The sequence below is a fragment of the Adiantum capillus-veneris genome, chromosome 22 (assembly GCF_014529385.1).
Source record: "Adiantum capillus-veneris isolate H3 chromosome 22, ASM1452938v2, whole genome shotgun sequence".
Lineage (NCBI taxonomy): Eukaryota > Viridiplantae > Streptophyta > Polypodiopsida > Polypodiales > Pteridaceae > Adiantum > Adiantum capillus-veneris.
In genome coordinates, this window is record NC_140952.1 from 68,899,808 (window position 1) to 68,926,715 (window position 26,908).

The following is a 26,908-nucleotide window of genomic DNA, read 5'->3' on the forward strand; positions in this document are numbered from 1 at the left end:
TTTCTTACATCCAAGGGAAAGTAGAACTAGGTAGATGTAAGAGAAGCCTTTGAAGGGGTGCTCATGCTTAGCTAACTTGCAAGCCACTTTTAAAGAGAAGAGAGACAAAGGGTATGAGAGGATAGAGAAAAAGGGAAACTAGGTGTTAATAAAAAATGTGGCCTAGTGACATTTTGTAATGGAGATTTAAAACATCCAAGTAGGGTAAAGGGGCTAATAAGTAGATAGTCTCCAAAAAGAAAATGGACGCACCCCCAATTTAGAGACAAAATTTTGTAATATTCTTGCAATCTTGCTTATGCGTCCTCTTGAAATTTGCTGAAAAATGCACTATTACTCGAGGCTTAAGTGCCTCTAATCTCTGAAAAACTTTAAAAATTGAAATTCCTCAAACTGAGAGTTAAGAAAAATGAAAAAAATATTGATCTTGATATTATCTAATTCATAATTTCATGAGGAACCTGATGCAATCATCACATTTCACACTCAACACGGTTTGCAAAATGTTGCCCAAAATGACGTTTTTTCTTAGGTATCTCTATATTGGATCTCTGCGTTTTTTATTAATCTCTGTATTTTTTGTTTATCCCTTCACCCGATTAAGTTTTAATCATAGGTAACCAAGTAATGCCAACATCTAGGTCTATTCCATGCATGGGGAAGTTGAAAGCATACTTTGTAATAGCGTTTTGAGATGTCGTTTCCAGGATGAGCTTTGTGATACCCAATTTTGCTATTTGATCCACAATCTCTCTTTTGATAGAATCATTCTTCACATAACAAAGCTCATAGGTAACCTACAATTGAACACTTCATTGCTTAATTACAAAAAAGTATCAAGACTTTACAATGTCTAAGGATCTCAAAGTGGAATAATCATACCTTGCTTTTGATGCACAACTTTACATACTTAAGGACAAGCACCTTTGTGTCCAAGTTACGCTCTTCTTCCAGCCTTTTAACAAGATCAGGTTTTGCTTTATCAATTGGAGTCTTGCCACCAACTATAAATGAAATAATCCAAGATTGATTATAGAACACTATCCAAATTAAAAATTTGATTGTGGTGAAAGCCATGTGCTCTTTTTATGTTGCTATAAGAATGAAAAATTGCTTCTACTTGGTCAAAACAATGTTAGAAGAGCTGAAATTTGAATTTTCATGATTAACATAAATGTGTGAATCCAAAAAAGATCAAGTCATCTTGCCAGTCTTAATGAAACAATTGATTCCATCATGCAAATAATTGACCAAAATGATTTTGTGGAGATCATCACACACGAATATAGGATGCATAAAACACAATTCATATAACCTATAGTGAGAAGATTTAGAAAACCCTAATTTACAAGGACTTAAATAATATAAGATACACCTTTGAGCAACATATAATATTCTGAATGTAATAGGCACAATGTGCATCATTCATGCATAACATATGCATCATATGTCCACCCATTAACATATGCATCATATTTCACAATCATTAAGAAAAGCAAACTCTCAACATGGAGAAACGTGTTAGCTAGCCTTCAAAACTGATATCCAAGAAACAACAAGAATGCTACATGCTAGTTATTGAGAAGCAAAACAGAGCCCTTTGGCATGTCAAGTGAACCATATGTCATACTCAAGGTCTCAATAGCTAAGCCCCTAGTCTAGTAAAATGCTAGTCCCAAAGCTGCATGCCAAAATAATCCATCGCTAGGGGGTGTGGCTAATAGGCATTTGCTCTACCTAGAGAGTAACTGACCTATTTAAGTGTGTCATTGATGTTGGATGAGGTGAGCATAATTTTAAGTCTAGTATTTTTGGAAATTTCGAAAGAGCATAGAGTCCCAACACTCACGTACTACTACACTGTGAGATGAGAAGTCAAATCTCAATTTCAAAAACCCTAGACACATAGTGTTAGCTTTTTATCTTGCTGCATTTTTGGTTTCAAATGCACTTTTGTATGCATAGGATATCCCATTATTGGACATATGCATCTGGCACTCAGTCATGTGTTTCACCTATGCATTGACCTTCTAAGATAAACAACCTATAATCTCTAGCTATAATTCCATGCTACTATAAAAAATTCTTTTTAATAATTTTAATTGTAGCAAAACTTACACACTAGTTGTTACACTACTTCAGGATAGAATTGCAATTCCATAGCCTAGTACCTCTATAAGATACTCTTTTATTTCTTTAAAGGATTTTTTTCCACTTGGTTTTCCCTTTGTTCATCCAACTACTTGGATTCTAATTTAGCCAAATAAAGCATATTTTTACAAGTATCAAAGTGTACCTTCCTCAAGAAATGTACAAAATGACCATCTACACATCTGTAGGAATGAGGACATTACAAGAGAGTGTGTGAGAGAGAAAGCTAACTCTAACTCTAGCATAAAATGAGATCTGTACAAATGAGAGACAGTGGCCCTGCTTATATATGCTAGACCCTTTGAGGAAGTGGGAAATTAAAATCTCCCCACCCACGATCGGAGTCATGTAGTAGTGGCCTTTAATCACTTTCCTTTGTGAGCGTGAAATATTGCTTTTACACCTGCACATTGCGCTGTCATATTGCATGTTGTCCTCCCTATTTCTCTCATCCCTGTTTGCTATTGGATGATTCTATAAGCTATCCCTCCTAGCCTTGGCTTTGTACCCCCCCCCCCCGCCCTTTTTGATCTCTTGCCTGTAGTATGACCGATGAATTGGCTCTGATTTGATGTCGTCTACTTACTTGCCCTATTGGGGTACCCCTGGTTGGTTGTGCTTCTATACCCCTCTGAGGCTCACGTGACTGCCAAATTCCTGGATATGAGGCAGTTTCAATAGGCCCTAGTTTGGAGAAGGTCACCTGGTTGCGGTCTTGGTCTTGGAATGACTTTGGTGGATCGACTGCCTATCTTGGTTATTGTGCTTGGATTTGCTGGTCTCGATGACATTTGTTGTGGCTCTACAGACTGATGGTGTTGCATATTTAACCAACATGAGTATTCTATCTTTTCTTAAGATCATTTTGGCTTTGCTATTATCCATCACCAACATACTTGGCCTGTGTCACTCTCATTTCTGTTGTTTTTAACTATCTTATGTATAAATCACTAGAATGATGCCTCATTCTCACTATGATGTACAAAAATGAATCAAAGACTGAGTCATTTTTGTGCTAACCCTTGTCCTTTTTCTTGCATATAGATTGGATTCCTGCTCACAACGATTGTAGTCTTCGACTCTGATTGTTTTAGGTTGCAGGTTTATCCAAAATTAATTACCCTTGTTTAACTGTATTGATTCTTATGATTTCAAGATAATTTTTATATGTAAATGGGATACTCTTCGTTGGACGGTACTTCATTTGAAGACTATCCATTGAAACTACTATAAACATGGCAAACCTCTGCGATCGATTTTGAACAACATCCATACTATACTCTACTAGCTAACGAAGCCTTAATTAAAACTTCGGCTGGAGTATAATCCTCTCTGTTAACATTGTCGCTTATGTCTCCATTGAGATTCATGGATTTTCTACTCTACTATAGCTCCTTTTAGTTTAAACTTTTCTACTCTCATCAACTTGATGAGACAGTAGGCCCATACTCAATGGGCCTATTGCTGACTCACTGAGTATGGTGCCTGGGTTAGGGCGGCCATGCGCACACACACACACACACATAAGTAAAAATATCATAGCCTATTAATGCTCAAAAACTTCCCCCTAAAAAACTTCAAATGGCATGGAACTTCTCCACGCTCTATGCCCCTCACTTAGCCTTGGCTCTTACGTTTCCTGTGTGTGTATGTGAAAGAGAGTTTTTGAGAGCCTGAACATTTGCTTATTGTGTGGCTATGGAGATGGTTGAACACAAGGAGGCTTCACAGATTGGTAAAGCTAAAAATTTTGCTTTTTCTACTACATTCTATGTAGTATTCTGCACACCCTTAAAGGTTGTTAAGGTGTTGATATTCCTTGGAATTGATAGCGACTGGTGACTGGAAACTACGATGTGGTGTGTTTTTTTCATGTACAAAGAACATCTGCATCGTTTTTGGTCCTCTAACATAATAGTGCGTACTATGCTGATAGTTTAATGTAAAAAAATGGGGGGAGGTTGTGTGGTCAATGGTTGTCATTGTTTGACCATAGTGATAATGTTGCAGTATCATTTGGTGGTGTTCCTTGCCCCAAAGAGCGTCTGGGTTTTGACCCTTGGTTTATGTTTAATGGCTTATGCCGCTCTGCTTTCTACATTCTATTGAGACCCTCTTTTAATGAACTATCATTGTTGGGCTGCTTGCGAAATAAGGGTGCCACCTTTCTCTTTTTGGTGACCCTCTAGTATAGGGTTGTTGGCTTATGCTGCACGGATTGAATTTTGTACTATTGATACCGTTAACTGTCAAGTTGCTTATGAGAGAAAGATGCTGGCTTTTTTTCTTTTGACTCACTAGAAGTTGGCCTTTCACTTTAGATCCCTATGATTGAGTAGAATAGCAAAAGTAAAATCTCCTCTGTTTGGTATAACACTTATGGATGAAAGCCAAGGTATGATGAGGATGTCTCTCATTGAGGGGATTTTATCAGTTCAATTTTTTACTTGATTTACTTAGTCTAAGTCTAATGATTAATCCATGCAAAGATATATCTTAATGGGTGTCCAATACCAAGGATTAGGTCACTTTTAAAGGTTTTTTTTTGAACTTCCTCGATTGAGTAAAAAAATTGGACATTGTTTGCAAGGTTATAGAAGGGCCGATTCTTCTATGCCGATATGGGTACTAAGACACTTGGATTAGAAGGGGTGGTGGCCTCCTGATCAAATATGATATGTATAATAATATTTATTAAGGTCTTTTTAAAAAATTGGGGCTATATCGAAACCATGTTTTAAATTATCTCCTTAAATCAAAAAGAAAAAAATATGTTTACAATAAATCTGGATTACATGAGCACTTTGGACATTTGTTTTAAAGTTAAAAAAGTTGTAAGTTGGACATGGATAACAACTGATATAGTCCATTGACACCTGTAGAACGCACTCAAGGCTAACGTATTTGTTGTCTTTTTGAATGGATGTCTTGGAATTTTTTTGGGCTTGAAGCAAATGTCTATCCTTGACATCACAAGCTCTTAATTACCACTTTTTGGAACATACTTTGTAGATCAGCTATTGTACTTCTACACTAGAATGAGACCTCATTCTTGTAGCAATGTACATAAATAATTCTAAGACTCAGTTGTTTTTATACTAATCATTGTTACTTGTCTAAAGGCAGTTGTCTTTTGAGCTTAAAAGCTTATTTATGTTTTATTATATAAGTAAAATAGCTACATTACACACACACACACACACACACACACACACACACACACACACACACACACACACACACACACACACACACACACACACACTCACTTGGTCACTACACCATTAACTATGACTGAACCCTATCCTATCGGTAGGCAATCCACTTGGATATTTGGGATTTCTTCTCAATGGATGGTAGTTTATCCTCTTCCCTAATCCCCATGTTTGTATTTATCTCATGCTATGCTAATGAAAGCTGATGGTTACACTGTCTTATGGGGATCTTTAAAAACTCCTACTACCTACACACATACTCTATCCTATGGCAATATGCCTTGCTGAATTCATAACTCCCCATGGTCACCTTTGAAGAAGTTATATCAGTTTGAAATCTCCCTTGAATGGGATGGATACTTGTGGGACATCACCCCGGAATTGCGCCTTGTACTAGTAGGCTCCTATGACCTAACCCCCCCATATAGCTTACCTACAACTCAATCCTCTAGTGGGATGTGTGTACTGGGTGTGAACCTTACCCTAGACCCTTTGAGGAAGTGAGCAATTAATATCTCCCCACCCATGATCATAGCCGTATTGGCCTTTAACCACTTTCCTTTCTGAGCATGAAATATTGCTTTTACCTGTACACTGCACTGTCATATTACCTATTGCCCTCCCTATTTCTCTCATCCCTGTGTGCTGTTTAATGATTCTATAAGCTATCCCTCCTAACCCTGGTTCTGTATCAACCCTCACTCGCCTTCCCCCCCTTTTTTTCATATCCGCAGTATGGCCGATATTGAACTGGCTCTAATCTGATGCCGTCTACCTACCTGCCCTACTGGGCTACCCCTCGTTGTTTGTGCTTTCATGTCCCTTTGAGTAAGGCATGACTGCCGAATTCCTGGATATGAGGCAGCTTTCAATAGGCTCTACTTTGGAGAAGGTCATTTGGCTGCGATCCTGGTCTCGGAATGACTTTGATGGATGGACTACCTATCTTGGTTGTTGTGCTTGGCTTTGCTGGTCTCGATGATATCTGTTGTGGTCTCTATAGACTGATGGTGTTGCATATGTAACCAAGGTGAGGATTCTATCTTTTCTTAGGATCTTTTTGGCTTTGCTAGTATCCATCATCGACATACTTGGCCTCTGTCACTTTAGTATCTGTTGTTTTTAACTATCTTATGTACTAATTACTAGAATAATATCTCATTCTCACTATGATGCACAAAAATGAATCAAAGACTTGAGTCATTTTGGTGCTAATCCTTGTCCTTTGTCTAAAGTTAGTTGTCTTTTGAATTGTTATGTTCTTTTGTGTATGAGTATTAATTAAAAAAATAGCAACACACACATCCTAAACAAAAAAGGTTCTCCTAGTTGGCTGGGTATGGGACGCTTGCTTTGGAGATTTTTGTCTATAGGCTTGGATTGAATCACTATCGATAATTCATTGTTAGGTTGACAAGTGTTAGGTGGTCTTTTCTTTCCTATAGATTGGATTCCTTCTCAGAGCTACTGTAGTCTTTGACTCTGATGTTTTCAGGTTGCAGGTTTATCCAGAATTACTTACCTTGTTTAATTATATCGATTCTTATGATTTTAGAATCATTTTTTCCCGTAAACGGGTTACTCTTGGCTGGACGGTTCGTTTGAAGACTATCCATTGAAACTGCTATAAACATGGCAAACCTTCATGATCGATTTTGAACAGCAGCCATACTATACTCTATTGGCTAACAAAGCCTTAAAACTCCTACATGAGTATAATCCTCTCTGTTAACATTGTCACTTATTGCTCCATTGAGATTCATGGATTTTCTGCTACGTTATAGCTCTTTGACTATTCTACTCTAATCAACTTGATGAGGCACTAGGCCCACACTCAATGGGCCTACTGCCAACTCATTAAGTATGGTGCCTGGGTTAGGGTGAGCGCACATGTGTGCGTACACACGCGCGCGCGCGCGCACACACACACACACACACACACACACACACACACACACAGAGTGGTACTTACCTATAAGATTATTTTGCATAATTGACATCCTGGATTCTGCTAAACACGCTTCATAGTTTCACTATATAGGGTATCCACCGTGGGATAGTGCCCTTATAAATCGTAAGTGGTACTAAAACCTTGATAGTGTGGTATACTGCCTTTTGTACACCTGGCCGTGAAGGTGCTATGGTGGTTTTTGCCCTGGCAAACATTGTCACAGGCGGCCTCGCATTCGCAAATCCCCAGAAGGGGCTCGCTCCACTCAACACTCTCTGCACGCTACACAGTGATGATGGCCTTCCTCCTTCTTCTATTTAAGAGGTGAGGGCGCACTCTGCCCCTCACTTAGCCTTGTATGAGTTTCTGCTTGCGTGAATTACTGTGTGTCTATTCTCCCTTGCACCGACATATGGAGCTTGTAACACAAACAACACAGGTTGGGTACTTTGCATGTTATCATGAGTTTCGCTGCAATCTTATTTTTTAGGGCAATGTAACTGTTATGGTGTTGCTCTATCAGTTAAATGGTATGGACGATTGTGTGGGTTGACTAGAACTTGTTAAAAGATGGATGGTTGGTAACTACCACGGTGTGGGGTAGCATTGTGTTAATAGTTGGGCTTTCCTCACTGCCTATAACTATTTAAGCCCAGTATGCTGGCTATGCGTGACATTGCATGGTTAATAATATCGAGGTATAAACATGCTTTGGGCATGGCTTGTATCGTACTACTGGTGTTTTTTTTGCTGCACTATGTGGACTGTTCATTAGCTTAAAAAATTGGGCTACTGTGCAATGGTTTTTGTTGGCATTTCTTTGACCCCACTACTGGGTTTTTGGTCTTTAGTAAGTTCTGCGTAATACAGTTCGGTGGTTTTAATTAAAGTTGATCCTTAAAATTTGGGATATGGCATAATAGTTATTGCTGCTTAACTCAGTAAAACTCTGATTCTTGGTAGCTCTATGTTAACTATTCACTGGGTTTTTTTGAAAAAATTGGGATTGTTGTCGCTTGGCTTGGCAATGCAGTACACTGTCGATAATGACCTAACAAACTGATGGTGCAGACTATTCATCAAAAAGCTTTGGGATTGATTTTTGACTTGATACTGTCGCTTAAGACTGGTTTATTGATCACTGTCGCATAATGCCTGGTAATTAAGGCCCACGGTTTGGGTTGGTTAAGTGAATAATGGGATTTTTGGCCGACTGTGCACTGATGTTGGATGTTTTTATGATTGCTGAGGTTTGTGGGGGAGAATGCCCCGCTTGCATATCGATGCTGATCCTGTTCATTACTGGTTGTTTGGATGAGATAATCCAATACATTATTTGCATTCACATGGGCGGTGTAGTTTCTTACATCTTGTCCTTTTTTGGTTTGACAATCGAAACTAGCTGGATACCATAAGGGTTCTCTGCCACTTGGTTTGCTAAGAGATTGTGACATACAAACTTGAGAAGGATTGGATTCCATATAAACATAAACTGTATCTGTTGTAGATAAACAAAAACAAGTTTGAACTATTAATGGAATTTTTTAGGCTTCTTTTATGGCTTCATATGATGGAGCCTCATTAATCTGGTAGAAAAAACTCAAAAAGCTGTTTGATGGGAGGGATAAGACACTTGGATTAAAAGGGGTTATGGCCTTCTAAACAAGACAATACTATATTTATACAAAAAATTAACTTTGGGAAAATGAAACATTTTTAAAAATGGAACACATAGATACTTTGGACTAAGCTTGTAAGTTTTTTAAAAAAAGTTGTGAGATGGACATGGATAACAATTGGTATAGTCCATTGATACCTGTAAAACACAACCAAGGCTAACATATCTGTTGTTTTGTTTGGATGGATGCAGGTAAGGACTAGTCTATCTTATCTTGGAAAGTTTTTTTTGGCTTTTAGCAGTTGTCCAATACAGGATTACACATACACCTACTGCAAGGGATGTATTTCTGATATCTGTTTACTAGAATGAAATTTCATTCGTACAAGCATTGTACAAAGATAATTCTAAGACTGAGTTGTTCCTGAATTCACACACACTTAACTCTGGTTTGAATAGTGTGATCTGCTGGTTATACTGTCTTGTGTTGTGCTCTCTCTGTCTCACTCTCTCTCTCTCTCTCTCACTCTCTCTCTCTCTCTCTCTCTCTCTCTCTCTCTCTCTCTCTCTCTCTCTCTCTCTCTCTCTCTCTCTCTCTTGGTCACTACATCTAGCTATGAGTTCTTCACCATTAACTATGATTGAACCCTATTCTCTTGGTAGGCAATCCACTTGGATATTTGGGATTTTTTCTCAATGGATGGTAGTTTATACTCTTCCCTAATCCCCATGTTTGTATTTGTCTCATGCTGTGCTAATGGGAGCTGATGGTTACACTGTCTTATGGGGATGTTTAAAACCTCCTACTACTTACACACATACTCTATCCTATGGCAATATGCCTTGCTGAATTCATAACTCCCCGTGGTCACCTTTGTACATGTTTATCAGTTTGAAGTCTCCCTTTAATCGGATGGATGATTGTGGGATATTACCATGGCACTACGTTTTGTACTAGTACCTCCTATGACCTAAACCCCCCATATGGCTTACCTATAACTCAATCCTTTAGTGGGATGGGGATGTGTGTACTGGGTGTGAACCTTACCCTAGAACCTTTGAGGAAGTGGGCAATTAATATCTCCCCACCCACGATCGGAGCCGTATAATGGCCTTTAATCACTTCCCTTTCTGAGTGTGAAATATTGCTTTTACCTACACACTACGCTATCATATTACATGTTGTCCTCCCTATTTCTCTCATCCTTGTGTGCTGTTGGATGATTCTATAAGCTATCCCTCCTAACTCTGGTTGTGTAGCAACCCTCGCTCACCTTTCCCCCCCTTTTCTTCCTGCCTGCAAGATGGCCGATGAGTCGGCTCTGATTTGATGCCGTCTACCTACCTGCCCTACTGAGCTACCCTTGGTTGGTTGTGCTTCTACGCCCCTCTGAGGTTGGCATAACTATCAAATTCTTGGATATGAGGTAGCTTTCAATAGGCCCTACTTTGGAGAAGGCCACCTGGCTACAAACCTGGTCTTGTAATTACTTTGGTGGATGGACTGCCTATCTTGGTTGTTGTGCTTGGCTTTGCTGGTCTCGATTGTTAAGTATGGAGCCTGATTTACCCTTTGTAATTTTATGTGGTAAAAGCGCACATTTGTAAGGCCCCCATTATGAGGAGAAGCCATCGTGCGTGAAGGAAAATCACTCACCAGAAACCAAAATTTTCACAGACAAGAATCAGGGGCAACTTTAAAGGCGCCCCCGAGACTTTTTTTCACCGGAATATTCTTTTTCGTCGGAATATTATGGCCGGACGGCGGCCGGAAAGTGGTCGGAAAACAACCGGTCGGTTGGCCGGTGGCCGGTAGTCAATGGCCGATGGCCGGTGGCCGGTGGTCGGAAGTCAATGGCCGGTGGCCGGTGGCCGAATTCAAAAGCGGACTTGTCTTCTCAAGGGCGGCCACACATGGGCGGATTGGAGGGTCCGATTTGGACTTATTCGCACAAGGGCGGCTATACATGGCTATCTCTCATAAGAGAGGGCAGCCCTTTTGGCCTATAAAAGGAGGCCATTTCTACACACATTTCATAGTGTGAAGTTGATGCAACAAGGTGAGTGTGAGGTGGTGAGAGTGAAGCAAGGCGGGAGCTCCATTAAGGGTATAATCCCTTTGTAAACTACTTCTTGTTTTGAAGTACTAAAGCCATTGAGTGGCTGCTTTCGCGTGGACGTAGCCCACATTGGGTGAACCATGTATATCGTGTGTACTCTCTCTCTCTCTCTCTCTCTACTCTATAATCTCGTGTATGTAAATCTGTCTCTCTCCATTAAGTAATCTACTCAATTATCTATTTAGCTACGTCTTATTTCCTAACAACTGGTATCAGAGCAAGGTTTGCTTGTAGCTAAATTATCACCCACAACATCATCAAACTTAAGAGTACTTGTGCTAGAGATAGAATTACTTACAGCCATCACAAGGCTGTCCCAACTATCCGGTAGAGATGATAGTATAAGGAGAGCTCGCACTTCGTCATCGAAATTGATTTTCACTGATCGAAGTTGACTTATGTTTGTGTTAAAGTCATTTAGGTGTTCTGCAACTGAACCATTCTCTGCCATCTTTAGATTGAACAAGCGCTTCATAAGAAATACCTTATTGGATGCCGATGGTTTCTCGTAGAAGTCGTCAAGTGACTTCATCAAGTCCTCCGTGGTCTTCATTTCCGAAACATTGAAGGCCACCGTTGACGCCAAGCTTAACCGGATTGTTCCCAGTGCCTTTCAATCAAGCACAATCCATGCTTCATCTGCCATTGTTGCGGGCTTCTTCGCAAGACCGCCTAGTGGCAAATAGAGGTCCTTCTGGTAGAGATAGTCTTCAATCTGCATCTTCCAATGTTGGTAGTTTTTGCCGTTGAACTTCTCAATCTTGAGCTTCCCTTCCTCCGCCATAACTCCCACTCAATTCAAGGAAATCTTTCCTAAGCGAGGAAATGCGAAGGAGAAGCACAGGAGAATCATCAAGTGCTGCACTATCAGTGGAAACAAGAGGAAGGCCTAAGGAGAGGTTCAAAAACAAAAAGGGTCGTGATCGCTCAAGGAGGAGCAAGTCACGCACAAAGTCAGTTCTTGAATGTTGGAACTGCGGCAAGAAGGGCCACGTCAAGAAGGATTGCTGGTCCAAGAAGAAGAAGGAGACAGAGTCTCAAGACAACAAGCCAACATCGGAGGCCAATGTGGCAGGTAAAGTAGAGCAAGATGCTCTAATTCTCTCATTAGACAATGTGTCTAATTCCTGGATAGTAGATTCCGGGGCTTCATTCCATGCGACACCACACAAGCAACATTTCCAAGACTACACCAAAGGTAATTTTGGGTATGTATACTTGGGAGATGATGAAGCTTGTGAGATTGTCGGCAAAGGTACAGTTTCTGTCAAAACTGCTAACGGAAATGAATGGAAGCTTAAAGATGTTAGGCATGTTCCTTCTCTTTGCAAAAATTTGATCTCTACAGGACAATTGGACGATGGAGGTCACAACATTGCATTCGGAAACAAACGGTGGAAGATCTCAAAGGGATCTTTGGTGGTTGCCAAGGGTGAAAAAGTCGGTACACTTTACTTGTGTACTGTTAGCATGCAACCTTCAGCTTGTGCAGCAACTACAGAAGTTGAGAGTGCGGTGTGGCACTACCGACTTGGGCATATGAGTGCCAAAGGAACGCAAATCCTTCAAACAAAGAAGCTTCTACCAGGTTTGAAAGAAGTGGACTTAGAGTTCTGTGAAGATTGTGTTTATGGTAAGCAAAAGAGGGTAAAATTTCAAAAATCAGGAAATGAAAGAAAAAATAAAAAACTTGAGTTGGTTCATTCTGATGTTTGGGGTCCTGCAAGTACACCATCACTTGGTGGCTCATTGTACTATGTAACATTTATAGACGATGCGACTAGAAAAACATGGGTTTATGTCATGAAGAATAAATCCGATGTATTTTCCATATTTCAAAGGTGGAAAGCCTTTGTGGAGAATGAAACAGGTACGAAGGTTAAATGCCTCAGATCTGACAATGGAAGCGAATATTGCAGCCAAGCTTTTGAAAGCTTTTGTGCTAGCAATGGCATTCGGAGGCAAAGGACAACCCCAAGGACACCTCAACAAAATGGGATTTCGGAAAGGATGAACAGGACAATCATGGAACGAGCACGAAGCATGCGGCTACATGCAGGATTACCGCTTGAGCTTTGGGTAGAAGCTGTAAGTACGTATGTGTACTTAATCAATCGGTCACCCTCAACGGCATTGGATGGGGGAGTTCCAAAAGAGGCATGGACAGGTAAACCGGTGAATTATGCATTTCTCAAAGTGTTTGGGTGTGAGGCTTTCATGCACATAGATAGAATCCTAAGATCAAAGTTAGATGCAAAGTCCAAAAAGTGTTTCTTCATTGGCTATGGAGAAGGAGACTTTGGGTATCGCCTATGGAATCCTGAAGATGGTAAAATCTTAAGGAGTAGGGATGTAATTTTTAACGAACAAAATATGTACAAAGATTACTTGGAAAGAAAACAAACAAAAGAAACAGGTGATGAGTACATGGAGCTTGAGGACGGTGAAGACTCAAGGACTGCAAACGGTGACAATGTGCAACAACGTCAACTAAATGAGGAGCCTCAACCTATTCCCCGAAGATCTACAAGAGCAAGTAGACCTCCAGAAAGGTTTGTTCCTTCCTTCAACCATCTCTTGATCTCAGATTCTGGAGAGCTGGAATCATATGAAGAAGCTATGCAACATGAATCCAAAGAAGAATGGACGAAGAGCATGCAAGTGGAGATGGACTCACTACATCGCAACCAAACATGGACTCACTACATCGCAACCAAACATGGGAGTTGGTTGAGTTGCCTAAAGGTAAGCGGGCACTTCAAAACAAATGGGTGTACAAGCTAAAGGAAGAAGAAGGTGGGAAGAAAAGGTATAAGTCTAGGCTTGTGGTAAAAGGTTTTTCTCAAAAGAAAGGTATTGACTTCAATGAAATATTTTCTCCTGTTGTAAAAATGAACTCAATTAGGCTTGTCTTAAGCCTTGTGGCTGCTCATGATCTAAATCTCGAGCAAATGGATGTAAATACGGCATTCCCTCACGGTGACTTAGAGGAGGAAATCTACATGCTTCAACCAAAAGGGTATGAAGTAAAAGGTAAGGAGAAAATGGTTTGCAGATTAAAGAAGAGCTTGTATGGTTTAAAGCAAGCATCAAGACAATGGTACTTGAAGTTTGATCGATGGATGTTGGATCATGGATTCACAAGATGCAACTCGGATCACTGCGTCTACACGAAGAATTTGGGAGATGGGAAATTCATCATCCTAATGTTGTATGTTGATGACATGTTGATTACAAGTGCTAACATGTAGGACATCAAAGACCTAAAAGAGGAGCTGTCCAAATCTTTTTCAATGAAGATTTAGGTGCTCCAAAGAGGATACTTGGTATGAAAATATCAAGGGACAGTACGAAGAAGACAATAAAGCTATCTCAAGAAGATTACATCAAGAAGGTACTAGAAAGGTTTGCAATGCAAAATGCAAAACCAGTTTCTACACCTTTGGCTGGTCATTTTAAACTAACGAAGGATATGTGTCCAAAGACACAAGAGGAGATAGCCTATATGTATAAAGTTCCATATGCTGCAGCGGTAGGTTCTCTAATGTATGCTATGGTCTGGACAAGGCCAGACATTGCACATGCAATGGGAGTTGTGAGTAGGTTCATGGACAACCCAGGTAAAGAGCATTGGCAAGCTGTGAAGTGGATACTTAGGTATCTAAAAAGGACAACAACAAATGCTTTGTATTTTGGAGGAACTGATATTTTTCTAGAAGGGTATGCTGATGCAGATATGGCAGGTGACAAAGATACTCGAAGGAGCACTACTGGCTATGTGTTCACGGTTGGAGGCACAACAGTAAGCTGGGCTTCAAAGCTGTAGAAAGTGGTTTCACTTTCTACCACGGAAGCAGAGTATGTAGCAATGACCGAGGCAAGCAAAGAAATTCTGTGGCTTCACAGATTCTTAGAAGAGCTTGGATTCAAACAAGACAACTGTGTCTTGTACAGTGATAGCCAAAGCGCTATCCATCTTGCGAAGAACTCAGCCTTTCATTCAAGGACATGTTGGAATTAGGGTTGCAGAGAAACACACACAGCTTGGAGAAGACGAAGGAAGCTCAAGGCACACAATAGAGAGTGTATTCCTTAGTGTGCAATGGAAAGATAGATAGCCCTAGAGTGATGGGCGTATATACAATGCACGGGGGAAAAAACCTCCTAAAGAGGGAAAAAATGCCGGAATTAGGGTTGCAGAGAAACACACACAGCTTGGAGAAGACGAAGGAAGCTCAAGGCACACAATAGAGAGTGTATTCCTTAGTGTGCAATGGAAAGATAGATAGCCCTAGAGTGATGGGCGTATATACAATGCACGGGGGAAAAAACCTCCTAAAGAGGGAAAAAATGCCCCGACGGTCCTAGTGTGTTCACACACATCACTACCACATGTATATGGTAACAAATCCCCCCTGGAGTGATGCGGTGAACGAGAGCTGGCACATGAGTAAAGGGAAGTGCCATGCCCTGAGGACAGGATCAGTCCACAAAGGGGAGTAAGCCCAAAGCTTTGCGGAAAGCTTCAAGCTTCTCACGAGACAATGCCTTTGTGAAAAGATCTGCAAGGTTGTCCTGTGTTGGCACATAAGCCAAGCTGATCTCTCCTGCTGAGAGCCTCTCCCTGACATAGTGGTAATGCACCTCAATGTGCTTTGTGCGAGCATGAAAAACTGGGTTCCTCGCAACTGCCAATGCGCTCTGACTGTCAGTGTAGATAGTGTTGGCAGTGTCCTGTCCAACACCCAAGTCAGCCATAAGGCGTCTGAGCCATACACACTCAACCGTAGCTGTGAAGACTGCCCTGTACTCAGCCTCACAACTCGAAGTGGCCACAGTAGGTTGCTTCTTGCTCAACCATGATATACATGAACTGCCAAGCATGAAACAAAAACCACTTGTGGACACTCGCGTGTCAAAACAACCAGCCCAATCTGAGTCCGAAAAAGCATGTAAGTCTGGCGGCAATGATCCCCCCTTGGGATAAAACAAGCCAAGATGTAAAGTGCCACTAAGGTAGCGGAAAATCCTCTTGACAGCCTGCCAATGCTTAGACCCTGGGCTATGCATAAATCTGCTGACCTGTATATGGTAACAAATCCCCCCTGGAGTGATGCGGTGAACGAGAGCTGGCACATGAGTAAAGGGAAGTGCCATGCCCTGAGGACAGGATCAGTCCACAAAGGGGAGTAAGCCCAAAGCTTTGCGGAAAGCTTCAAGCTTCTCACGAGACAATGCCTTTGTGAAAAGATCTGCAAGGTTGTCCTGTGTTGGCACATAAGCCAAACTGATCTCTCCTGCTGAGAGCCTCTCCCTGACATAGTGGTAATGCACCTCAATGTGCTTTGTGCGAGCATGAAAAACTGGGTTCCTCGCAACTGCCAATGCGCTCTGACTGTCAGTGTAGATAGTGTTGGCAGTGTCCTGTCCAACACCCAAGTCAGCCATAAGGCGTCTGAGCCATACACACTCAACCGTAGCTGTGAAGACTGCCCTGTACTCAGCCTCACAACTCGAAGTGGCCACAGTAGGTTGCTTCTTGCTCAACCATGATATACATGAACTGCCAAGCATGAAACAAAAACCACTTGTGGACACTCGCATGTCAAAACAACCAGCCCAATCTGAGTCCGAAAAAGCATGTAAGTCTGGCGGCAATGATCCCCCCTTGGGATAAAACAAGCCAAGATGTAAAGTGCCACTAAGGTAGCGGAAAATCCTCTTGACAGCCTGCCAATGCTTAGACCCTGGGCTATGCATAAATCTGCTGACCTGCGAGACTGCAAACTGAATATCTGGCCTCGTGTTGCATACATAAATGAGGCAGCCAACAGCAGTTTGGTAAAGAGTGACATCAGCAGGATCGCCAGCATCATGTAGACTCAACTTCAAACCTGTTTCCATGGGAGTGGCAATAGGTTTGCAATCCTCAAGTCCAAACTTACATAACAATGTCTCTATGTAACTTTTCTGACACAAGGCAATACCACCATCACACTGCTTAAACTGTATACCCAAGTAATGATGCAACAGCCCCAAATCTTTCATCTTGAAAGTAGCTTTCAAATCAGCCTTAAATTCAGCAATATGTCTCTCATTTGGTCCAGTGATCAGCAAATCATCAATATAAAGAACCACAATGAGAAATACATCATCCTCACGCTTTACATACAATGTGCTTTCTGTTGGACTGTTACGAAAGCCTCGTTTAACCAAATGAGTGTCAGCTTTCTCATACCAAGCACGAGGAGATTGCTTCAACCCATACAAAGCCTTCTTACATTTGCACACTTTGTCCTCTTGTCCTTTTATGACAAAACCGCGAGGCTGCGTTACATAAACTTCCTCAAATATGTCACCATTCAAGAAAGCAGTAACAATGTCTGATTGATGTACATCCCAACCAAAATGAGCTGCCAATGCACATAGAAAACGCACAGTAGTCATACGACAAGTGGGAGCAAAAGTCTCTTCATAATCTATGCCTTTTTGTTGTGCATAACCATTTGCAACAAGTCGAGCCTTATGGCGATCGATCTCACCATCCGGCTTGCGTTTCAACTTGTAAACCCACTTGGTACCAATGGCCTTTTTGCCAGGAGGCAAATCACATAAAGTCCATGTGTCATTCTCTATAAGTGCATCATATTCTGATTTCATGGCAGCAATCCAATTTTCTGAATTCTGTGCTTCATCAAAAGACAGAGGCTCCTCAACATCATGTAAACTAGACACAGCCAAAACATAACAATCTGATGCATAAGATGCATGGCGAGAGCCTGAACGAGTACGACTAGATAAAGGTGCATCCAATTTACTGTCACGCAAAGTGTGCACCAGCCATTTTGGCATACCTCTAGCCTGCTCATTTTCAACCCTTTCCTCATCAAGTACATCATGTACATCTGCATCAGTAATAGGCTGTTCTAAAACATTTTCAGAAACCCCCATAGGCTGTACATTTGCCTCATTGGAACTTACATTCGTATTTCCACCACTGAAAAGAGGCAACAAAGTGTCATAAATGTCCTGTGAGCTTACATTACTGTCTCTAGTACATGACAGCAAGGGTTGAACAGAATCTTCCACAAACACTACATCCCGTGAAACCAAAATACGTTTTGTTTGTGGATGATACAACCTGTAACCTTTGCTTTCAGCACTATAACCAACAAAAATACATTTGACAGCCTTATCATCCAATTTTCTGCGCTGCACTTGTGGCACCAAAGCATATGCCAAACAGCCAAAAACACGCATGTGCTCAATAGAAGGTTTTCTATCATGCCATGCTTCATATGGAGTAATAGACTGCAAAGCTTTCGTAGGACACCTGTTAAGTACATAAGTGGCACACATGATGGCCTCAAGCCAAAAAGAATGCGGCAAAGCTTGACTTTTGACCATACATCGTGCCATTTCCGTTAGTGACCTGTTTTTCCTCTCAGCAACACCATTTTGCTGAGGTGTATAAGGCACTGTACATTGGTGTTTTATCCCACGACTAGCCAGAAATGCATTAAATTCATGAGACATATACTCCCCCCCTCGATCGGAACGGAGGGTGCCCATAGTACATTTTGAGACATTTTCAGCCATAGCCAAAAATTGTTTGAAGCACATAAAAACTTCGGACTTCGCTTTAAGCGGAAATACCCACGCATGCCTGGAGTAATCATCAATGAAAGTCACGAAGTACAGGTAATTGCCCAAGGACGGAGTTTGCATGGGCCCACAAACGTCACTATGCACAAGCTGCAACCTGCATGTGGCCCTAACTGAACCATCCTTTGGAAACTTAGAACGCTGCATTTTACCCAGAATACAGCCTTCACAAACATGTTTGATAGGTGCTTCAAGAGGCGGCAAAGAAGCAACCATACCAGATTTCTGCAAACGCAGCAAACTGGCAAAATTCAGATGACCAAAACGTGCATGCCAAAGTTTTGCATTTGAAATAGCCCTTGAATCTACAACAGCATTTGCAAAATTTTGTCCACACTTGTCATACAAAGTGAGCTTATACAGCCCACGGCACAAAAGCCCAGATGCAACAATTTCATCACCAAAACTGAGATCATGAACTGTACATCTGTCATCCACAAATTTGACTACAAGTCCAAGTCTAGCAAGTGCAGATACAGACAAGAGATTCTTCTTGATCCCAGGTACATAAAGTGCATCAACAAGTGTGAAGGAACTGCCATTAGCAGCAGTGAGCACAATCTTTCCAACTCCCTGAACTGGATAAGAGGCGTTGTTGGCACAAGTGACTGAATTCCCATGAGGGACAGACTCTAGAGAGGTAAACAATTCACGATGTGAGGTAATGTGCTTTGTAGCACCACTGTCGAAATACCACACATGTGAATCTGCAGCAACTGACAAGCATGCATCATGGACAGCAGGATTGTAAGTGCACTCTGCGCTAAAAGCCCATTCTGCAGCAACATCAGCATCACAATCTCCTTTCACAGAAGACTCAACAATGGCTGCATTTGTAGTGGAACCAGCATTTGCAGTGGAACCACCCTCTTTCTTCTTAGCCTCTTTGGCCTTCAACTTAGGACACGACTTGATCAAGTGATCATTGGCTTTACAATAATGGCAACGCATCTTCTTTTTGCCCTTATCACCAGAATTGCCAGACGAAGTGCTGCCAGCAGAAGCATTAGGAACAGAATTTTTGCCACTCGCAGCAGAACCATAAGAAGTGGCTGCATTACTGTTACCACCCTTTCTTTGAGAAGCAATAAAAGCCTGTTCAACTGCACGCTGCCTAGTCCTGTTTTTTCTAGAAAGTGACTCTTGCAACAGCAATGTGCATAATGCATCAAACTTGACAACTTCAGGATTTCCTTGGGTCATCAGTCTCCAAGTACTAGCAAAAGTCTGGTAGGAATCTGGTAAGGCATCAAGAACAGTCTGCACAAGGGAACTGTCAGAAATGACTTCACCTGCAGAAATGAGTTGCTCATTGATATCCTTGACACTAGCAAGGAAAGTGTCCATATCATCTTCCTCATGCATAATCTTCGACTCTAGCTCTTTACGCAGCAAAGCAATTTTAGCCTCATTGCGGCTTGCATAAAGACCTGCTAGAATATCCCAAGCCTGTTTTGCAGATTTTGCTGAACGGATGTGAGGAATAATGGTGCGCTTCACAGACAACGCAATCAATGCATGAGCCTGCGCATCCTTAACATCCCAACGAGCTTGTTCTGCTGTAGGCAAAACAACTCTAACAGCTGCAATCCTTGCAGCAAGACCTGCAACATCCTCAATATCGCCTACATCTTCAGAACCAGGACGTACATCAATGCCCTGCACAATGTTCCAGACACCTTTTGACACAAGAACATGTTGCATCATATAAGCCCACATAGGGTAGTTGTCCCCATCCAACCTGTCCTCAGCAGCAAACATCTTGAACACATCTGTGTTGTTGTTGTCAGCCATGGTAAATGCTGCACCTGATGTGAAAACTGCCCGAAAATAGGAGAAATGGAGCGGGAACAACTTGTGCTATATAGCACAAACCGTAGAAGACTATAAGGCACCTGTTATGCAGAAAACGGCACTGACAGAAAATCTGCACAAAATGACGAAATAACCTGTGCAGTACTGTCCGTAGTGGAAACGGAGGCCGAAATGAGCCCAAATCAAAATTCTGAGCAGACCGAGGTCTTCGGGCTCTCCCAAAATATTTGTCGACCTGCGAACGCTTGCCAAAGCTCACTGAAATCGGAGAAAGTGAGCAGGCGTGTGCTGGAGCAAATGGCGACTAAGCCCGGGAGGACGTGACCTGCTCTGATACCAATTGTTGGAATTAGGGTTGCAGAGAAACACACACAGCTTGGAGAAGACGAAGGAAGCTCAAGGCACACAATAGAGAGTGTATTCCTTAGTGTGCAATGGAAAGATAGATAGCCCTAGAGTGATGGGCGTATATACAATGCACGGGGGAAAAAACCTCCTAAAGAGGGAAAAAATGCCCCGGCGGTCCTAGTGTGTTCACACACATCACTACCACATGTATATGGTAACAGGACAAAGCACATTGAGGTGAGATATCACTTCATACGCACTCTTTTGGAAGAGGGACAACTAAAGCTAGAAAAGGTGCATACAAGTGAAAATTCTGCAGACATGTTTACAAAGGTGGTCAACAAGGAGAAGTTGAGCTTTTGCTCATCTTCAATCGGCATTCAAGGATAAGAAGCCAGAATGGAAAGCAGTCACAGGTTTGGTTTGGAGATCAGTCTCCAAGTGGGAGATTGTGAAGTATGGAGCCTGATTTACCCTTGTAATTTTATGTGGTAATTGTAAGGCCCCCATTATGAGGAGAAGCCATCGTGCGTGAAGGAAAATCACTCACCGGAAACCAAAATTTTCACGAACAAGAATCAGGGCCAACTTTAAAGGCCTCGGGGGCGGAGGCCCCCGAGACTTTTTTCGCCGGAATATTCTTTTTCGCCGGAATATTATGGCTGGACGGCGGCCGGAAAGTGGTCGGAAAACAACCGGTCGGTTGGCCGGTGGCCGGTAGTCAATGGCCGATGGCCGGTGGTCGGAAGTCAATGGCCGGTGGCCGGTGGCCGAAGTCAATGGCCGGTGGCCGAATTCAAAAGCGGACTTGTCTTCTCAAGGGCGGCCACACATGGACGGATTGGAGGGTCCGATTTGGACTTATTCACACAAGGGCGGCTACACATGGCTGTCTCTCATAAGAGAGGGCAGCCCTTTTGGCCTATAAAAGGAGGCCATTTCTACACACATTTCATAGTGTGAAGTTGATGCAACAAGGTGAGTGTGAGGTGGTGAGAGTGAAGCAAGGCGGGAGCTTCATTAAGGGTATAATCCCTTTGTAAACTACTTCTTGTTTTGAAGTACTAAAGACATTGAGTGGCTGCTTTCCCGTGGACGTAGCCCACATTGGGTGAACCACGTATATCGTGTGTACTCTCTCTCTCTCTCTCTCTCTCTCTACTCTATAATCTCGTGTATGTAAATCTGTCTCTCTCCATTAAGTAATCTACTCAATTATCTATTTAGCTACGTCTTATTTCCTAACATCGATGACATCTATTGTGGTATCTACAGACCGATGTTGTTACATATTTTTCCAAGGTGAGGATTCTATCTTTTCTTGGGATATTTTTGGCTTTTCTGATATCTGTCACTAACATACTTGACCTCTGCCACTTTAGTATCTGTTGTTTTAAACTATGTTAAGTACAAATGATTAGAATGATACCTCATTCTCACTATGATGTACATGTACAAAAATGAATCAAAGATTGAGTCGTTTTTGTGCTAATCCTTGTACTTTGTCTAAAGCCATTTGTCTTTTAAACTGTTATGTTCTTTTGTATATAAGTATTAGTTTAATACCAGCAACACATACCCTTGCATTCACACACCCAAACCTCACATTTTATAGTGTCACAACTAAAAAGCGCGCGCACACACACACACACACCCACACACCCACACACATAGAGACACCAACTAGGTTGGGGTGGTTGGCACATGCTCCCGAATAACAATACACTATACTAGATAAAAATAACTCACATGCATCCAGTCTAGATGTGCATGAACCCATACACATACTGACACCATGTTAGGGGAAGCCCACACTTGTGGCACCACATCGGAAACACCCCTTGTCTACTATGATGGATGAGGAGATGACATGGTCCAATAGGAAGAGGATGCAACCTCTCTAGCCAATGGATGTAAAGTACGAAGCCTGTTTGACAGGCTTTTCTATTATGAATCATTTGCACTTTGACTCTATCATTGTGTCTATTCTCTACCCTAATGCTCTTGCTATTGCCATAGCCTAAACCCTTATCCTATTAGGATTTAAACCTACTTCCATCCGATGCCTATGTGAACTACACCTTATGGTGCTACTCTCACACTTTAGTGGGAAACATGCCTACACCTAGCATGCTACATGGAGTAGATCACACTTGTCTTAAAGCTCCTCATGCACATTACACCTAACTACCTATGTGGATGCATTAGCATCTGCCACCTCCACTACTTACATGTATCACTCTATCTATAAATGGAGAATCATTGTACAAATAATGCACCTAATCAACTTACGTAGTTTGTATTTGACTTGCTTGCATCATTTTAATTAGCGTGTTAATTTAATGTCTTAGTTATGAACGCAACTAACTATTTTCCGCCTTAACTAAGCCTTACAAGTGGTATCATAGCAATTATTAGGCTCATTATTACCATTATTATTATTAGCATTATCATATCTTGCTTATGCACTATTGGGTATCATCTTTTTTTTTGGCACTTAATCGATCCAACGTTTTCGGCATAATATATGTATTAAGTCTTTGCATATTTTTTGCGTTTTTTGGCTTGATTTTTCTCATAAATCTAAACCTCAACATTGAAACCAACGTGTAAAGATCCCTATTTTTGCTTTTGATTGATTTCTCAAATACTCAATTTGAAAGAAATTATCTGGTACTAATCTGCCTTCTAATCTTGTGTGTGTGTGTGAGAGCACATTAAGTGCTCAGACTTTTATTGGTAAAAAGGGGCACCATCGTGTCCAACCAATCTTCAGACTCCGAAGTCCACAAAGCTATGTAGAGGCAAAAGGGGCTGTCTTGGTTTGCTTGCATGCCCAAAAGGAGGAAACCCATCTGCTATCGTTGCAGCTTACTCATGCATAGTGGCGTTGTCACAAACCCCACACACAACAGCCCGTTTCAAGATCGGAGTCAATTGCAGAACCCCTCGCCTTCACATTCTCGGCCTTCTCAAAACTGTAGCGCAACATTCAACTACTGCTCATCTTCTGTCTCAAAACTCCCTCTGTAGTGCTCATCAACTCCTTTATTTCTGATGCCAGTGCTCAATCACGTGCCCTGCAGAGCCGTCTTTTGTGTAATGCCATGAGCCATCGACCCTCGACTCTCTACGCTCCCACCTCATCAAATATCGCTCAAGCCGCTGCACTTGCCCACTTCATCTCCTCCTCCTTGCCGACATGTCGCCCTTGCACATTCTCGATCTACTGCCTTACTTGCACACGCTCTGTCCTCTGATGTACCTAAACTGCCATCGGCGCCATCACAAGCCGGTCGCCCACTTACTGTACCCACTCCATTGATGATTGCAGAGCTAATCCCGCCAACTTTTGCCTGCAGCGTGGGAGCTCGATACATGTCAAAATTACCATGTTCATAATTTTGCAAGCTCAAGTAGTCGTTCCCACTACAAAGGGACATTTTCAAGGACTCACACAACATCCCACGAGCTTCAAAACTCTGCCATAGCAACTGCTTGTAAGCGTGCAATCTCAAGCCTTTTACTCTTGTATTCTTGTATTTGGGGATCCAACCATGAGCTTTATGCTCCTTCAAAAAGGTTACAAGCCAAAAGCACAGCAAATGGCACATAATATGTATGCAATACACACGCATGAAGTACATGTACACACAAGCACAAGTTCAGACACTGCTTATACCCATGTATATGGTAAGACCGCCCATAATCATGAGCACACACGAAATATGCACATTTATAATGTATGTATACTTTTCTGCTATGAAGGTCGCATCCTCGACAAAACAGACCAATGAAGAAAAAACATAAACACATGAAAATGACAGCCAATGTGAGGACTACAACACACCGAATGAGGATCATATTATGATAAGGATGTACAACAATGGATCCCTAACTACTACACTACCTTCTACACTTGCATGATGTATTTGAATGTGAGCAAAACATGATGTATCCATTTTGAGAACCATGTTTATGTATCCAAATGTGAACCCATGCACCTACCTAAGGAAACCTTGTATGAACCATGACCTATTGCATCCATTGAGATCTAACCATGATGTATCTTAGACAATCTTAGGATAAAATGAGGTTTAAGAGGGAGATTGTTAGGATTTAAACCTACTTCCATCCTATGCCTATGTGAACTACCCCTTATGGTGCTACTCTCACACTTTAGTGGGAAACATGCCTATACCTAGCATGCCACATGGAACAGATACTTGTCCTAAAGCTCCTCATGCACATTACACCTAACTACCTATGTCAATGCATTAGCATTTTCCACCTCCACTGCTTGCATGTATCACTCCATCTATAATGGAGAAGCGTGGAGAAGTTTGCATCATTTTAATTAGCATGTTAATTTAACGTCTTAGTTAAAACGCAACTAACTATTTTCTGCCTTAACTAAGCCTTACAAGTCCTAATCACTCTAACCCTAACCCTAACACCATGGTAAAGCTAAGGCTATAGACCAATGCTAACCATTGGTGATTAAGGATACGTTTTCGCTACCACCACTCCCAACAAGTGATATCAGAGCCTACGGTTCACCTCTAGGTCTCATCGTTTTTAAATTCTCATTTGCCCTAATCACAATCGTTGTTTATTAAGCTTGGGCATGCTCTTGACAATACCAAAGCTTAATTTATGGCATTTTGATTAGTGGCGCTTAATAATCTTGTGTGTGCGTTCAAATTTTTGTGTTTATTGTACTCATTTTCAGCCTACATTATCGCATCAATATAACTCTCATTGTAAGCATCACTGCCTTGTGCAATTAGTGTGCCTTCAATGTGCTTCCCGACGCCATTCCATTGAACCCTCAATTGCTTAAATCGCACATTTTTTGGCCCTCCTACCAAGCTGTCAAAATCTATGTGTTTTCAGCTTCAAAACAAGCTCTTAGTCTCTGCATTGGACATAGATTAAGTGCACTTAATCATCAACTTATATTTGGGTGTGTGTGTGAGGTGTGTCTTCCTATCCTTTTGTGTGGGAATGCTTCTTTCTCAATAGCCACTTAAAGGCCATTCGGCTTAACTAACCATGGAAATCGGGCGCTTCAATTCGATTAACATTCGGACTTTAAAATTTTCACCAAATTCTTCATCAACTTTAATTGAGTAGAATGGGGTTCCGTAATCATCTTTCCCCCATCTCAGCAGGCTGACTTTATACGTTGGACAAATTCTCACAATAATTCTCACATTGTGACTTACCTCAACATCATGAGCTTCTGTGATCAGGGAGGCACCGCATACCTAGCTAGGTACGATTGGGGGCAGGGGACCACCGGCCGCCCCACGGCATCGTACCTAGCTAGGTATGCGGTGCCTCCCTCCCATAAGCTCATGCTGTTATGCATTGTATGAAAAACATTGAAAAAGACTCCGTTTTCCTGCATGAGAAAATCCCTAAATCCCCTTGTGATATCTAGAGTGCTTTGTATTTGCGTGGTATTAGCCTTTGCCCTTGTAGTGAGCCTTCCCCAAAATGCACAGCAGCGCACTCAAATCAATCGGCTCAGGGGTGCATGCATCAGCATTTACATTACTAATATGACTATGTAGAAAATAGTACTGTATATAGAAGGAGCTAGGGCTTACTTGGGCCGGCGATCCAGCGCAGTGGGGGCTTCACGTGCAGGAGGTAGACATGCCCATTTGGAGGGATGACCTGATTATCAAGCGCCCATTTCAGTGCTCGGAGTCCTCTCTTCTGCTCGCTTCCCACACACACCCCAACCCTAGTGGGGAGTACGGGCGCTTCTGACACGATCATTGGGTATTCAATAATTTCTACCTGCTGCAGCTGCTGCATGTTGACGTCCGCCATCATCATATTGCAGCCTTTACGGTTACTGTTAGTGTGCACAATATATATGTGTTTGCTTCAGCTGATCCAGTGCGTTGACACTGTGTGTGTGTGCTGTGTGTGCGCGCGCGCGAATAGAAGGTATAGATACTTTGATGTGATGAGCGAGAGAGAATTTTGGGAAGAATATACGCAGCGAGCT

General features: G+C 41.8%; 1 protein-coding gene across 1 annotated transcript; it reads right to left on the minus strand.

Moving 5' to 3' along the window:
• Positions 1 to 599: 599 nt before the first annotated feature.
• Positions 600 to 26,908, minus strand: LOC147429541 (U-box domain-containing protein 52-like). Its single transcript, XM_086495040.1, has 3 exons — positions 26,499 to 26,908; positions 883 to 1,004; positions 600 to 797 (listed from the first exon to the last, which is right to left on the minus strand). The coding sequence occupies exons 1-3, from the start codon at positions 26,731 to 26,733 to the stop codon at positions 600 to 602; spliced, it is 555 nt and encodes a 184-aa protein (XP_086351166.1). The 5' UTR covers positions 26,734 to 26,908.

Coding starts and splice junctions, on each gene's coding strand:
- LOC147429541 (XM_086495040.1), bottom strand. CDS start 26,733: ATGATGATGGCGGACGTCAACATGCAGCAGCTGCAGCAGGTAGAAATT. Junction 1,005..26,498: donor GCGCTGGATCGCCGGCCCAA/GTAAGCCCTAGC, acceptor TTTCATTTATAG/TTGGTGGCAAGACTCCAATT. Junction 798..882: donor AGTTGTGCATCAAAAGCAAG/GTATGATTATTC, acceptor GTTCAATTGTAG/GTTACCTATGAGCTTTGTTA.